Source organism: Chaetura pelagica, unplaced genomic scaffold (assembly GCF_000747805.2).
Source record: "Chaetura pelagica isolate M959 unplaced genomic scaffold, ChaPel_1.0 scaffold142, whole genome shotgun sequence".
Lineage (NCBI taxonomy): Eukaryota > Metazoa > Chordata > Aves > Apodiformes > Apodidae > Chaetura > Chaetura pelagica.
Window position 1 is genome coordinate 37,370 of NW_009952973.1, and position 13,759 is coordinate 51,128.

Sequence of the window (13,759 nt, forward strand, 5' to 3'; positions counted from 1 at the left end):
GTAAAATACACTAACAGAGTTTTAGAATAAAGTTAAATTGGTAGCAGTTATGAGTTTTGGAGTGCTGTGGGGTTTTTTTCTTAATTAAAATTGGACTAAGATTACACCATTTATTTACATAAATAACAGAACTGAGACAGGACTCTCAATTCAGTATTTCTTTTTCAGAATATGGACCACAGTGCTCCAGGATGATGGAGGACTAAACTTATATTAGCCTATGATTTCTATTTAGTTTAATTCCAATTTCATGCTAACTTTTTACTTCATTCCAGAAAGGAGAGCCACCCTCCAGGAAGACCTGGACAGGCTGGAAGGGTGGGCTAACAAAAACCTTACAGAGTTCAGGATGGATAAATGTAAGGTGAAACACAATCCAGGAGTGCAGCTTAGATTGGAATCCACCTGGCTGTAGAGTAGCTCTGTGAAAAGGGACCTGGGGGTCCTGGTGGACAAGCAGCTCTATGAGTGAACAATGTGTTGCAGTGGCAAAGCCAACAAGGTGCTGGGTTGCATCAACAAAGGCATCACAAGCAAATACAAAGAAGTGATCATCATACTATACTCAGTGCTTGTCAGGACACACCTGGAACACCAAGTTCAGTTCTGGTCCATTCTATTAAAAAAAAAAAAAAAAAAAGCATACAGGCTGGAGAGGGTCCAGAGAAGGGCCACAAGGATTATCAAAGCACTGGAGGCATATGAGGAAAGGCTGAGGGAAGTGGGTTTGTTCAGCCTGGAGAAAAGACTTACGGGAGACCTTATTGCTATGTTCCAGTACTTAAAGAGTGGCTACCAGCAAGTACATCCTCTGTCATTACTGACAGTGCTAAGCAGACACCACATCATAGCATTACAATTTAAACATAAAGAGCATCTATTTCATAACTATTTTTCTATTTTTTATTGGGTATACATGAGCAAGTGTTACATCGTAAGAGTGACACTATAACCTCAGAACTTCACATAGACTTTTCTTTCAGTTATATTGCCACAAAGCTACATAGAGAACAGGTCCTTCTTTTTTAACATCCACTAATAGAAGAAAATACACAGGACATGTAAGAGCCATTGCCACCATTTCAGAAGATATTTTGTCAAGTCACTTTTTTTCATCATAATCCTTGAGGAAGTACCAAAGGATGTATGACCACATAAATAGAATTAAGCACACATTTAAAAACTTTCTAACAGAGATGGTCCTAGATTTGAATAAAACGTGCCCTATCTCTGAAAGCGTTTGGGTTCTTTTCAGAGTTGAACAATATTTAGATGGAGGCTAAAGCGTACTTTCATATTTCCACTTTTAATTAAATTATTTCCAACAAATAAGAAAAATATTTTCATTTCTGAAATATGCTGGTTGAAACAACTATGCATTAAATGTACGCTGGATCACTGCTTCACAGATGAGCCTGAAGCATTAAATCTAAAATGCCTAAAGCTTCAGCTGAAGACAAATTTCTTCTAAAATTATAGTGAGCTACATTATTCCAAACTATGCAGCAAGCATTTAAGCAACAACGTGACGGATGTGACAGGCCAGTCTGGGTGCACAGCTAATCAATATCGTGCTCGTGAACAGTCACTGCATAGTGGGGAGCCTGATGTGGAAATGGGATGCACTGGTGTTCAATATCCAGCCCCATAAGCAGTGCCCCCCACTGCAGCCAGATCCTCGCTACAAAGCCCAGCAACACACTACATCTCTGTAGAAAGATGCAAGGGCACCCGTTCTATGACACCTGTGGTTAAGAAACTATAGAAGACATTGGAAAGCTACTCCTTTGTGAGCTTAGAAAAGACTACTGCAGTTGTGATGTAATTACAATACTAACCATACAAAATTAAGTATTAAGGTTTTCAATAGGCTATGGCACAACACAAGCACACAACTTACATCAGTGTGCATTACTGGAATAAATTCCTTACTGCTTATATGACTGAACATGAAGGTCTTACATAATTGAGTAACCAATACTCAGAATCAATTAAGTTGTGTTTTATCAGGGAAAAGGAAAATGAATGAGGTTAAATTAATGCTGTCACTTTCTATAAACCAGCAATGGTTTCCCACTATAGAAGCCACTAATTATTTTACAACTGGAAATCAACACTTTAGCATATATTAAAAGTCTATTTTACTTAGAGTAATAAAAAGGCCTCCCCTACGGCTCATCTTGTGTGTCATATTATGCTTAGGTTTTAAAGATTCCAGCACAAGAACAGTACGCAAAAATCCTGCAAATCAAGTTGATTAACATTTTACATTTGTATGCAGTTTTGCTCTCCACTAACCAAGTACTACATAAATATTACTTTATTAAATTTCAAAGCAAGTGTGTTAGGTGGCATAATAAAATGTTTCCGTCTCCCATTCTTTATCTGGGCAATACAGCCCTTAAAACATTGTAAATTAATGCAGTAAACACACAGAGAGAAGGTTGGAAAGTAGGGAATTCCAGACTTGCAAAAGCTGTGCAGGACACAGAAATCTACATTCAAATTACAAGTATCTACATGAGGCTTGCAGGTATCTCTTCACCTTCAATCATAAGAATAGAGAAGTTAGGGATATTTTTTATTTTGTAGTACTAGGGTTCATAGTGACTTTTTGAAGGAACCCCATCTCATGAGGAGGCTGCTGGAGGGCAAACAGCTCATAAAACAAGTGAAAACTGAGATGGAGAAATACATTTTAAAAACTATGAACAATGAAAAAGCTAACAGATCTTTGTCTCTTTCTCCTTTCTAGCTCTGTATTGTAATTATTACAGCATTCCACTTTCTGGAACAATGTCTCCTCACCTGTCAATTGGCTTCTAGGTCCTCTTAAAACTCACTCCTTAATACTTGCTTCTCCCAGAAATCTTTCCAATAGTATTTTATTTTCTATTCATAAATGGTCACTATAATTATGATATAGCAATGTAACCATTTTGATAAATTATTATTATATTGTCAACTTCAGTAAGAAGTCAAGAAGACATATCCTCACCCTAGCTAATACTACTCTTTTCAATCACAGCAGCTAAAAGCACAAGCTATTGTAAATCAGCCTTAACTAACAAGAGACCCTAAAAATCTGGAGCTCCTAATGGCAATTAAGAGACTGAGTTTGCCATTAACCAGCCCATCAACTGTATTTAACTGTGCCACTACACTTCCGAATTGCTCTGTTTCAGTGATACAGTTTGCTGCATACAGCCTCCTGATTAAGGAATAGTTTGTGATATTCAAGGCAAAGATATGATGTTAGCCTTCATATTTGTTTAATTTGTCATTTCAGAGATTTTCATAGGTTCCTGAAGAGTAGGAACTTCCTCGATTCATTAGTTATCCCTTGTAAAAATCAAAGAAAGAACTGAATTATTTTCCAATTGCACATCATCATATTACACTGTATTTGTTAAAATACTGAACAGAGTTTCTCTTGGAACATTTCCCCCATTATAATTCCCCACATAATTCCTTACAAAGAGAAAAAGTGAGGCACAACGCATTGTAATATTACTCTAGAACTTACAGCCTTAACCAAATAAATGCTATAATCAGCCCTAGAATGTAGAACATCAGCAGGATTTTTTTCACTACAAACAGTCACAGAAATGTTGGTAACTTTTGACTTCCAGAAGAGAATATAATTAAGGTTTCCATGCAAAAAGTGGCATTTTGTGTCATATTTTTATACTTGTAGACACCTTCTTTTCAATAACAGATCTAGAAGCACATGCATTAACTTTCACTTGACCTCAGTATGATACACATGTGAATGTCAGATACTCAGATCCCTTTCAAGTATTACAGAAATCTTGTCAGGAATGTAAAAAAAAAAAAAATTGCTACAAAACTGCTTAAATATGCAAAGCTCATGTAACACAGGGCTGAATCCTATATACCATGGACAGCAGGTACCAACAGGGAAGAAGAATCTCACAGATTTGTGTATCTAGGATGGTCTGGAATGATTTTTGGTGAAGTAAGCCATAGGTAAACTACTAAGAAGATCATCTTTAAGATGCCTTTACAAAGAGCCCAACAAACCAGCTCCTAGCACTACAAACACTATGGAAAATGAACTACTTTTGTTTTCAGGCTGGTCATGTACTGAAAATAAATAGCCCCTTGGTTTTATTAAAATTCAATTAGAATAACAAATACTACCCTAACACTACTGGCACATCCTCAGTGTGTAATCTGTTGTCCTCTTGTTTATGAAGGGGGTGAGACTGAAGAACATGTATGTATTCTCAGTTGTCTCCAACAGCTTATATGTGCATGTCCAGAAATATGACCACTTTGAATATAATGAGGCTACAAAAGTTTTAAACTGTGTGAATATTTTGAACATGATCACTTGATAATTCTGTATTCTGATGGCCAGAAAACAGCAGGTAGAAAAGAGGGTGAGAATTACTCCTGCTTAAAAGCATGTCACTGCCATAACAGTATCACAACAGAATACAAGCTCAGAGCTCTACCTATGTATAAATATCACGTATGTTTTATGTCTCTCTCAAAGCCCTATGGACTTAGCAGGACTTTTCCTGTTCTTGGACAGGGCCCTACACCGTCCCATGTCACAGCCAAAGGAAATGCAGGATTCCCCACTGCCGGTGCCACAACTTACCAAACCCTTGTGTAATCAATCCTATTATAAAATCATTCTGAACACACTATGAGTTTACCTCAGTTATTGCTATTAATCAAGGCAGTGCAGCAGTGCCTTGATGAACCATGAGAGAAAAAGATCAAGTTACAAGTCTTAAGTCCACCTTCACTTCAAACATACTATTCTGGTGCACACAAAATGGGATCACAATTATGTCAGCAGTGGTCTTTTCGGTAACCACCTGGAGCAAGCAACACTTATGTTAAGTATCTAGAAAATCAGATGGGCCTGCCCATGGTGCTGGAACTCTTCTATAGCTGTCAAAATCACTTCCATTTAATAAGTGACCATAGAAAATCCAAATAAAGTGTAAAGAGTATCTTCCTGTTAAATGGCAAACACATTTAAAAATAACACCACAAAACGCATACAGGTCTTCCCCTTCCAAAAGAATTACTTTCCTATTTCTAAGTAATTGTACTAAATACAGTTATTTTATATTTGTAGAATACTAACATGTCGCTACATCAGTATTTATCTGACTTACCCGAACGATGGTGATGTTGCTCTTCTAGGAACTCCAGATCAAGCATCAGGTCATCTTCATCCAATTCACAGGAACCCAAGTTATTCAAAACATCCTAATACATATTAAAGAAAAAAAATAATTTAAAAAAATGAAGCATTTAGAGAGATGTGTTAACCAAACTATTCTGCACCAAATAATGAGCAATCAGATCTGGAAAGTATATTCAAGCAGGAGCTACAGAAATGTTTTCTAACATTAAACCAGTGAGAAAGCAACCCACACCAGGCAACTCACTTCCTTGTTCCCTGTTCCTACTCTCACCAAGGGCAACTTTGGAAAATGAGGTGGTGAGGTGAGGTGTTTTCTCTAGGCCCTAGCAACCTGAAGTTGCTATACTCAATGTATTAAAAAAAGACACTCATTCTTCTTTTTCTTCCCACGTATATTTTATTCTGTGGTCATTTCTTTTGACCTAATAATATCATTATTTTCTCTACAGTCACACAAAAAAAGCCAACCAACCAAACAAAAAACCAGAAGCACAGTTTCCTAAATTGAAGAAATTTCACTAGGTAAGATGTATCAAATGGAAACAGTTTGTATACAATTCTTCACATCCATATTACTGCCTTTAAGAGGTCTTTGTTTCCAGGAACCTTCACAGTAGATGCAAACCATGCTCCATGTATCCTCTCCATCCTACAAGGCTGATGTGCACCCTGCTCCTCACAGCAACATCTCTGCATGTCCATCAGAGCTGAACACTCCCAGCTGCCTTCCCAACACACCTGTGAACCCTCTGCCTTCCCTTTCCTACCGTCTCATAGACTGCACCAACAACAGCAGGTAAGCTACAGCGACAAAGAAAAGCTCTCCCAGGTTTATTCTTTTTGGAAGTATCTTCATCAGAGAAAAAGTCTCCTGCTTTCCCAAAAGTTTATTTGTTCTTTACAAAGGGACAAATCACAGAACTAGGAACAGACAAATCAAAGCAGCTCCTGCCCATTGTGGCAAGACTGAGGGCTTGGCAGGGAGAGCTGCTCTACCTGCCAGGGGTGCCAGGGATGTCAGTCCAGCTGCTTCCCTGCTCTCTTTGCCTACCTCTGCAGGTGGGGTCCTTCCACAGCTACAAACAGAAATGAATTCATGAATGCATAAAAGCACACCCAAGCAAACAAAGTTAATTAGGTTTCCAGGGCTGTCCTAACTGAGTAATATTTTCTGAAAACATATAATTAGAAAATACAGTAAAAGGGCTCTTGAAATGACCTGTCTAAAGGCATTGAACAGCTCAGAGATACTGCCGCAAGTGCACGCCAACATTCTCCACCCCTCTGCCTCTTTGCAGGATCTATATTACTCCTTTGTTGCTATGACAATAAGTAACAGTTGGAATTTCTTTTTAATATCTCTTGACCCTTTCCCCATTCTCCCTCTCACCATCACTGCTGCACTCTTTGAAGAATAACACAATTATATTTTCTTTCAAGTACATAAAAGAGAGATTAAGCCCTAAAGAGCATTCATAGTGAATAGTTTCAAGGCTTTACTACATGAAGACAAAGAAAGGAAAGCTTCCCTCAAGGTCCCTTGCAAACATCTGTTGTCTACTTACGGTGGCACACATTTATTTTAGGAGGCAAACCATTTAGTTAAGGCAGAAACTCTGCAGCAAAACCTCTTTCTTGACTCTATAATAATCCCTTAGAAGCCTTATGACATATTCCCTACTTCTGGTGTATGCTTGGTTTCTACCACCATTTTGCCTATATAATAGACCTGAAATTAACATGATGGTGCTTTTTCCTTCCAGTTCATCTGGAAGCTGGTCGTATTCTGTGAGAAGAACATGTGAGCAGTGTTACATCTTCCAGTTTATCCTGGTCAAGATAGGTTGTAGTCCCAGATTACCTACCACATTTTCCACCTTTGTCTTAGTGAAACACCACCATTATCTTAAGAAACTTCTATTTAAACAAGAGTTTAACAGTTATATTTTAAATGCTACTAATTCAGAATAAAAAGCAGTAATTTGTACAACAGTTTAGACTGCTTTTGATAACTGATAATAGCTGCAGCAGAACAGGATGCTAACCCAAGAATATTTCAAGGCATCAGTAACTTTTCACTAACATTTTTCGTATTTAAAATTCTTTCACCATCAACAAGAAGTATAAAGTGCTCATTTTCATTCAACAACTTGGTATGTTACTCAAATTACATTGAACTCAATGGTACTTAATTTAGCTGAGACTGGGCCCAGGCATTAACATTCTTAAGAGATATGATCTAAGAATAATTTTATTATCAAAAGATACACAGTGATTCACATGGGTATATGTAATAAACAGTTGAAACGTTAAGGGGATAGAGATGAATTATACATTTAGTTCCAGCCAGCCAGCGTGCATCTGGATAGTAAGTTTACTCAGAGTTTCTGAAGGGGCATCCTTCCTACTTTAATTCCCTTCCTACCTCCATTTTTCTCTCTTCCCAGCTTCTCTTTCTATAATAACTCAAAGGAAATCCATTGCATAAAACATACATTTTCAATCCTTTTCCAGAACAGTCAAGTATTTAATTATTATTACACCTGTTCCAGCTCAGAGTCTGCAACACTTAAAATGAGTTTGAAAGCTGGAAACAGCTTTAGTAGTAAATACATATAAAGTGCCTAATATAGCAAGTCTCAAATCTACTATTAGGCATAATCAAACAACAAAAAGCAAATAACATTTCTTTATGAAGCTCTCTTCACTACGTGGGTTTTTTTAAAATTATTATTCCAAATAACTAACTTACCTAGTGAAATTAGTGCTCATGGAATTATAGTATAGTCCTCTAAAGACTGACTACTCTGGTATTCAAAAATGACAATAAAATATACAAATCAATATACAAATACACTAAAGCATACTCTTTTGTTAAGCAATACAATACAAGTCCAAAATGGACCAAGCAGAATCATATCAAGTACACAATATATATAAACAAAGCAGGGTAAATCCATGTAGAACTGAATATTTAGAACAAATATGCAAAACCAAGTTTAATAACTTGGTTTAGGTGCAAATCTGCCTATTTGAAATGGCCCACAATCAATAGCACCAATCAAAAGATTCATTTGCTGATGCTTTCACACATTTTTATTCTAGACTTGTTGCTCCCATAGCATTGAAATAATGAAGTGACAGCAAGGTCCTAAAGGAAGCAAACACAGGTTCTCTGTCATTGCCAGCATCTTTTGAGAGCTATAAACATCATTTTGGGTTTTGGGTTTTTTTCTAATTAACATGTAGTCACTGGTCAATATGGTGTACAGTTAGTGTCTTTTTCATTTTCTATGTTGGTATCTTGAGGGAGATTCAGCCCTGAAAAACTTTTTCTCCCAAGCAAGGGGTCGCAGATTTCTTTTTTTTTCTGACTAGTGTTTTTGTGTAACCATACACAGGTTGCCAGCTGGGGGCTGGCATTTCCCAGTGTTTTTCAAGGTTCTTCTACACATGTGACTGAGGTTTCCATTTCATTACAGCACAGTGATACTGCAACAAGATCTTGACTACAGCTTGGAGATTGTTCAAGACGTTTGAGAACTTGAGTTCAAGTAAGCAACTTAATGAAGCTACAAAACCAAAACACTAACATGTTTGCAATTACTTAGTTTATGAACTTCTCTGTCAAGATACATACATGGCTGTATTCACAGAACTATTCAGGCTTATACATGCATTGATACAACCTTACTATCATGAACTCGATTATACTGTTTCAAGCTTTAATGTTTGTTTTGATCAAGCTTTGCACCTGTGCTCAGCTAACACACTCCTTTTGCTGGAACGCATTCTGTCACTGCTTCCTCTGATGGGTGACCATGCAACGTACTTGCTGATACTGCAATTAAAACTGAGCAGATGAATTTTGGTCACAGGCACCCCTCTTTGAAATGCTGTTCTTCTATATCTGTTGTATACAGATGCATTTCTCCTCAAGAATCTGTAATCCTACTTCACCCCATCTTTAGACTGTATGAGGAAAGCCAGATTATGCAGGGGAATAATATTTTAGCATCTTTTTCCCCTGACATAATAGCCTGTGTCTCCTTTGCGTAAGTGATTATGCAGCAATCACTAGATTTTCAAAGATACTTTTAGAACTACAAGAACAAAACTTTGAAAACTTATTTTTAAAAAGAAATGCTGTAGGTTTTCTTTTGTTTTCCTTTCTCCTCACGTTGGCCTCTAGACATCTTTCTGATGATTTTCTGTGTTTTTGTTCTTAAATATATTCTGAACACAGATTTTCACATCTTATTGGATTTCTTTTTCCAAAATATAACAATTTAGTGTTCATGCCTCCCCACTGGAATCATGTACCAAATGTGGTTTAGAAAATTTCAGCTTAGTACTGCATGTATAATAGTACATTAGTAAGCAATATTATAGATTACTTTTTACCTGCACAGTAGAAATATATACGGGAGGCTATCTGAGATCAATGCTTTTGCAAAGCACATAGAAAACACACTTGAGGGAGAGTAATTCGATTCTTTTGTAAAGTCTTATGTACAACTATTCACCTGTATCTACTCAGGGTCACTGCATATCTGATGCTGGGAAAGATCAGAATTAAATACTTATTTCAAGTCTGAAATTATTTCCAGAGATTGTCAAAAGATAGTACTTCATCAGAATTCTATTCAGCAGAGGAACATGGCATACAATCAGCATAAGAATGAAAACTGAGATACACTCAAGGGAAAAAGAAAGACCTCGAGCTATTTAAAGTAATGCTAACCCCCAGAACCATACCTGAATAATTCATGGACATAATGAAGTATTTCCCCTTCTGCACTCTCCCACACACTTCAAAGGGAAAATGAAAGTACACAAAACCCAGCAAACAGAAAAACCTTTAAAAAACACAGAATCCTTGCCAGCAGCCTAAAAATCTCTATCAAATGCAAAGCTTATGTATGCCTTCCACATACCAAGAGCAGCTTAAAAGCATTCTTTTTTTCCTGAATATCACCATGCTAAAAGCATATTATTCCCTACTCGAATAAACTAAAGACTTTAGAAAGGGAAAAAGAAATCTTGTAACGTTTGGTAAGAACATTTTCCATACCTACTGTGTGGAAATCCATTTATATTATAAATTAATGTGCCCTTAAGAACCAAAGACAGAAAATTATCAGTGGAGGAAACTGACTAACTATAGAGCTCAGATTCATCATATTACTCTTCAAGATATTTTTTGCATGCACATTTTCAGCTTTGTAAGGGAAGAGCAGTATTTTCCATCATATTCTTCTTTGTGCCCGTTCAGTTCTCTCTGTACTTTAAATCAATGTCTGCAATGATGCTCCTTTTGCCTGAGTGATTATTACTAATAAACTCTCCTAACAGTTCTCAGTTTGCACTCACCTACATGGGGTTCATTCTGCCATGACATGTTTGGCTGGCTGAAGCCACAGAAGTGTAGTACAGCAAGGCCCAAGCACCGCTGGCAGCAGGAACAGGAGCTGACCATGCTCCTGTCTGGCCACGGTGTCACTAAGAATAAGAAGACAAGGGGAAATGGTACCTACTTTCAGAAGTCCATGGGCAAAAGCATTTGAGCAAAGATCATGCTGGTGTACAGCACCAACATTCACTGTCCCCATGTTAATCAGCTTTCCTGTCACTAAAACTGCACACAGGTATCATACAGTAGAGTACTCTGACACCCAGAGGCCACTGGCCCACCTCCCATGGCAAACCTAAAAGGGCCTTTTTTCCTATACAGCAGCCGTAGGTGCTGCCAGCTGGTCTTGGATACATTTGCTGCTGTGGAGCCACCTGAACACTAAAGCACTGGTGAGGAAAACATGCAGCTGAAAGCTACAGGTTGGCAGCACTGATTACATCAGAACAGTGTAACCTGCCTCTAAGGCAGCATTCTTGAATGCTAACAGGTTCATCCTTCTAGCTGTAACCAAAGCCATAGTCAGTATTTGCTTTTCTTAAACTCAGGCACACACGAAAATGGAGCCAGTGTTTCTGTAACCTTGCAATGCCACGAACAGTGTAACTGGGAACAACATACAGTATTTTATAACACTGTTAAAACACAGGCATATAAATAACATGCAACTCCAAAGATTCAAATAGAGAATGGTGGCATATTCACACAAACACTGTACAGGAAAACACACCAGGAAATGCCCCCCAGCAAGCTGACAACAAGGGTGCAACAGGCAGGAAAGATGTGTGATGAAAGCAGAACTAGTCCTGGTCTCAAAAATAAGATAACCTACAGAAGAGGCAGACATGGTCCCCTTGCTTTCCTTTTGGGGAGAAGGCTGAGAAGCACAAAACCACCCATGACAAGAGAACAAAGAGAAGGAAGAAGCAGTACTCTGTCTCCAGTTTCCAACACCCAGAGAGCATAGGAGCTTGGCTCCCAAAGCTTCAGTGAAGGTGACAGCAAGGACCACTGCCATCACCAGTACCTGCACTACAGCAAAACTGGTCTTGTATGACAGTGCCCTAAACAGCCCCATCACAGCCCTCTTTAATTCCTACATTTACATACACATACGTGTATCTGCACTCACCCACCTGCAACATGCAGGTCAGCTGCACAACCTGCTCTTAGAGAGCTAGGAGGCAACAGTTGCCCTCAGCATCTAAAATTTAGCAGTCTCTAAGTCAACCCTAGATAAAGAACTGTTTTTGACAAAGCTGATAAATAGAGCAATACCTAATAGTTAATTAACTATCTAGCAACAATATATCAAAGTAAAAGCTACATTTAAATTGTGCACAAGCTTCTGTGCACCAGAAAGCTTAAGATTTGAGTCTGTGAATAAAATAAACAGTATCATTTCAGTCAGAGAGGAACTTGGCTGACTCTGTGCCATTCTTTCATGTAGGTCTAGAGCACTCAGATTCACTTGGATTGTAAACACAATCAAGACAATTAGATATTCTGTGTTCAAAAAGAAAAAGTTGTGTATGTTTTTCATACATAAATTTGTAATTTCATTATCAGAACCCTAGGAAAAAAAAAATCTTCCATCAAGTACGAAAATACAGTCAAAGAAAATGTGATAACACTTAAAATTACCAAATAAAGCCTCCTTTAATGGATTTTTCCCCCCTCTCTCGAAACATGCATATGCTTTCCTGCCAGCAGACGGATACATCTGCAACATATAATTTGCTCTGTGCATTAGTTAACATTTTTACAGCTTTTGTAATAGACAAAGCACTATGCAAGTGTTCTAGCACAGTCATTACCATCATACAGCTTTGGGAAAGCTTTCTACATCTTGTGTGCCAGAATTTTCTGCCAAGCACAGAAAAAGCTCCTTGAGTATCTCTATCTTGTATTTATATAGGATGTAACTTAGACAATTCTGTGAAGCTTATTTCTATGTACCTCAGAGATATGAGTACAACTGGTTATTCAACACATTAATTAGTCAGGTAGATTTTTCCAAGCTCACTCAAATTCAACACATAACTTGCAGCTAAACTATTTGGCAACTATAAAATTCTGAATGTCTTCTGATGGCACCCAAGTCAATGCTCCAGTCAACATTTAAATGATCAAAAAATGCTTTGTGACACTTAGTCAATCTTCAATTGCTTTTTTGCATTTCCTTGGTCACTAGTACACAGGGGGAAGGGGGGGGGGTGTTAAATTAAAAAAAAAAAAAAAAAAAAAGTATGGCTAGTGAAGACCTAGCTGCCAAAAAAAAGAAACCTTTCAATTTCAGGGATAGAAGAGAACCTTAGCATTTATGCTCTTGACAAACCACCAACAGGGGGCAATCTCTTTAAAGAATATAATTTTTCTGAAACCACATGAGAACAATCCTCCTTCTGCCACCATCTAGCACCAGCCACATTCATCTGGCACAGAGTTGATTTCAACCTCCATTTCCCCAAACAGGACTAACATTGCTTAGTATGTGTTTTCAGTATTTCTGAAAAGTAATACAGGAAAAAGGTACTTGTATGGCAGCAAGCTCAAGAACCAATTAGTTCTTCTCACAAATAACTTCTCCACAAAATGTCATAACTGTTGTTGTACCATGTATGCTGTTGGAGTCAGCACTTTTGGATGCCAAATGAAGACAATCTATTTTATGGCTTAAGCATTATTGTATCTGTAAGAAAATTCTAAGAATTTGCTACATACGAAAACCTCAAAACTCTCTTGAATACATGATAAAATAAATAAAATATTTCTGTCTAGTAACAGGAAGATGTAATACTTCTTCCCTCCCAATTTTAGGATAAGCCAGTTCAAGGCAGAACCTTCTGTTTCTAACTCTTATTTGTAGCCAGAAATATTTTTGACAAATCACTAAAAAGTGAGCCCTGTAAATGAAACCAGAAGTGACCTCTTACTATAGCATTGTTAATGCAATATCATAATAGATATGCTATTGCTAATATTACTTGAATTCTTTTTGTTTCCATGGTAACTTTGGCCTACAGCTGCTCTGGTAAACAGCATTTCAAATCATTCTTTGAGAATGGCTTCTGCTCAAATTTAAATTTTGCACTAGTGCACAGTTTTTCCCACTTTCTTTGTTTTTTTCTTTTTTTTTTTTTTTTCCAAGAAAA

General features: G+C 37.5%; 1 protein-coding gene across 1 annotated transcript in view; it reads right to left on the reverse strand.

The window, feature by feature from the left end:
- The window catches only part of CCSER1 (coiled-coil serine-rich protein 1), an 87,807-nt gene that overhangs the window by 33,434 nt on the left and 40,614 nt on the right, over positions 1–13,759 (reverse strand). The window contains exon 3 of the mRNA XM_009995866.1: positions 5,160–5,253. Coding sequence (XP_009994168.1) covers positions 5,160–5,253 — 94 coding nt within the window. The remainder of the gene's footprint in view (positions 1–5,159; positions 5,254–13,759) is intronic.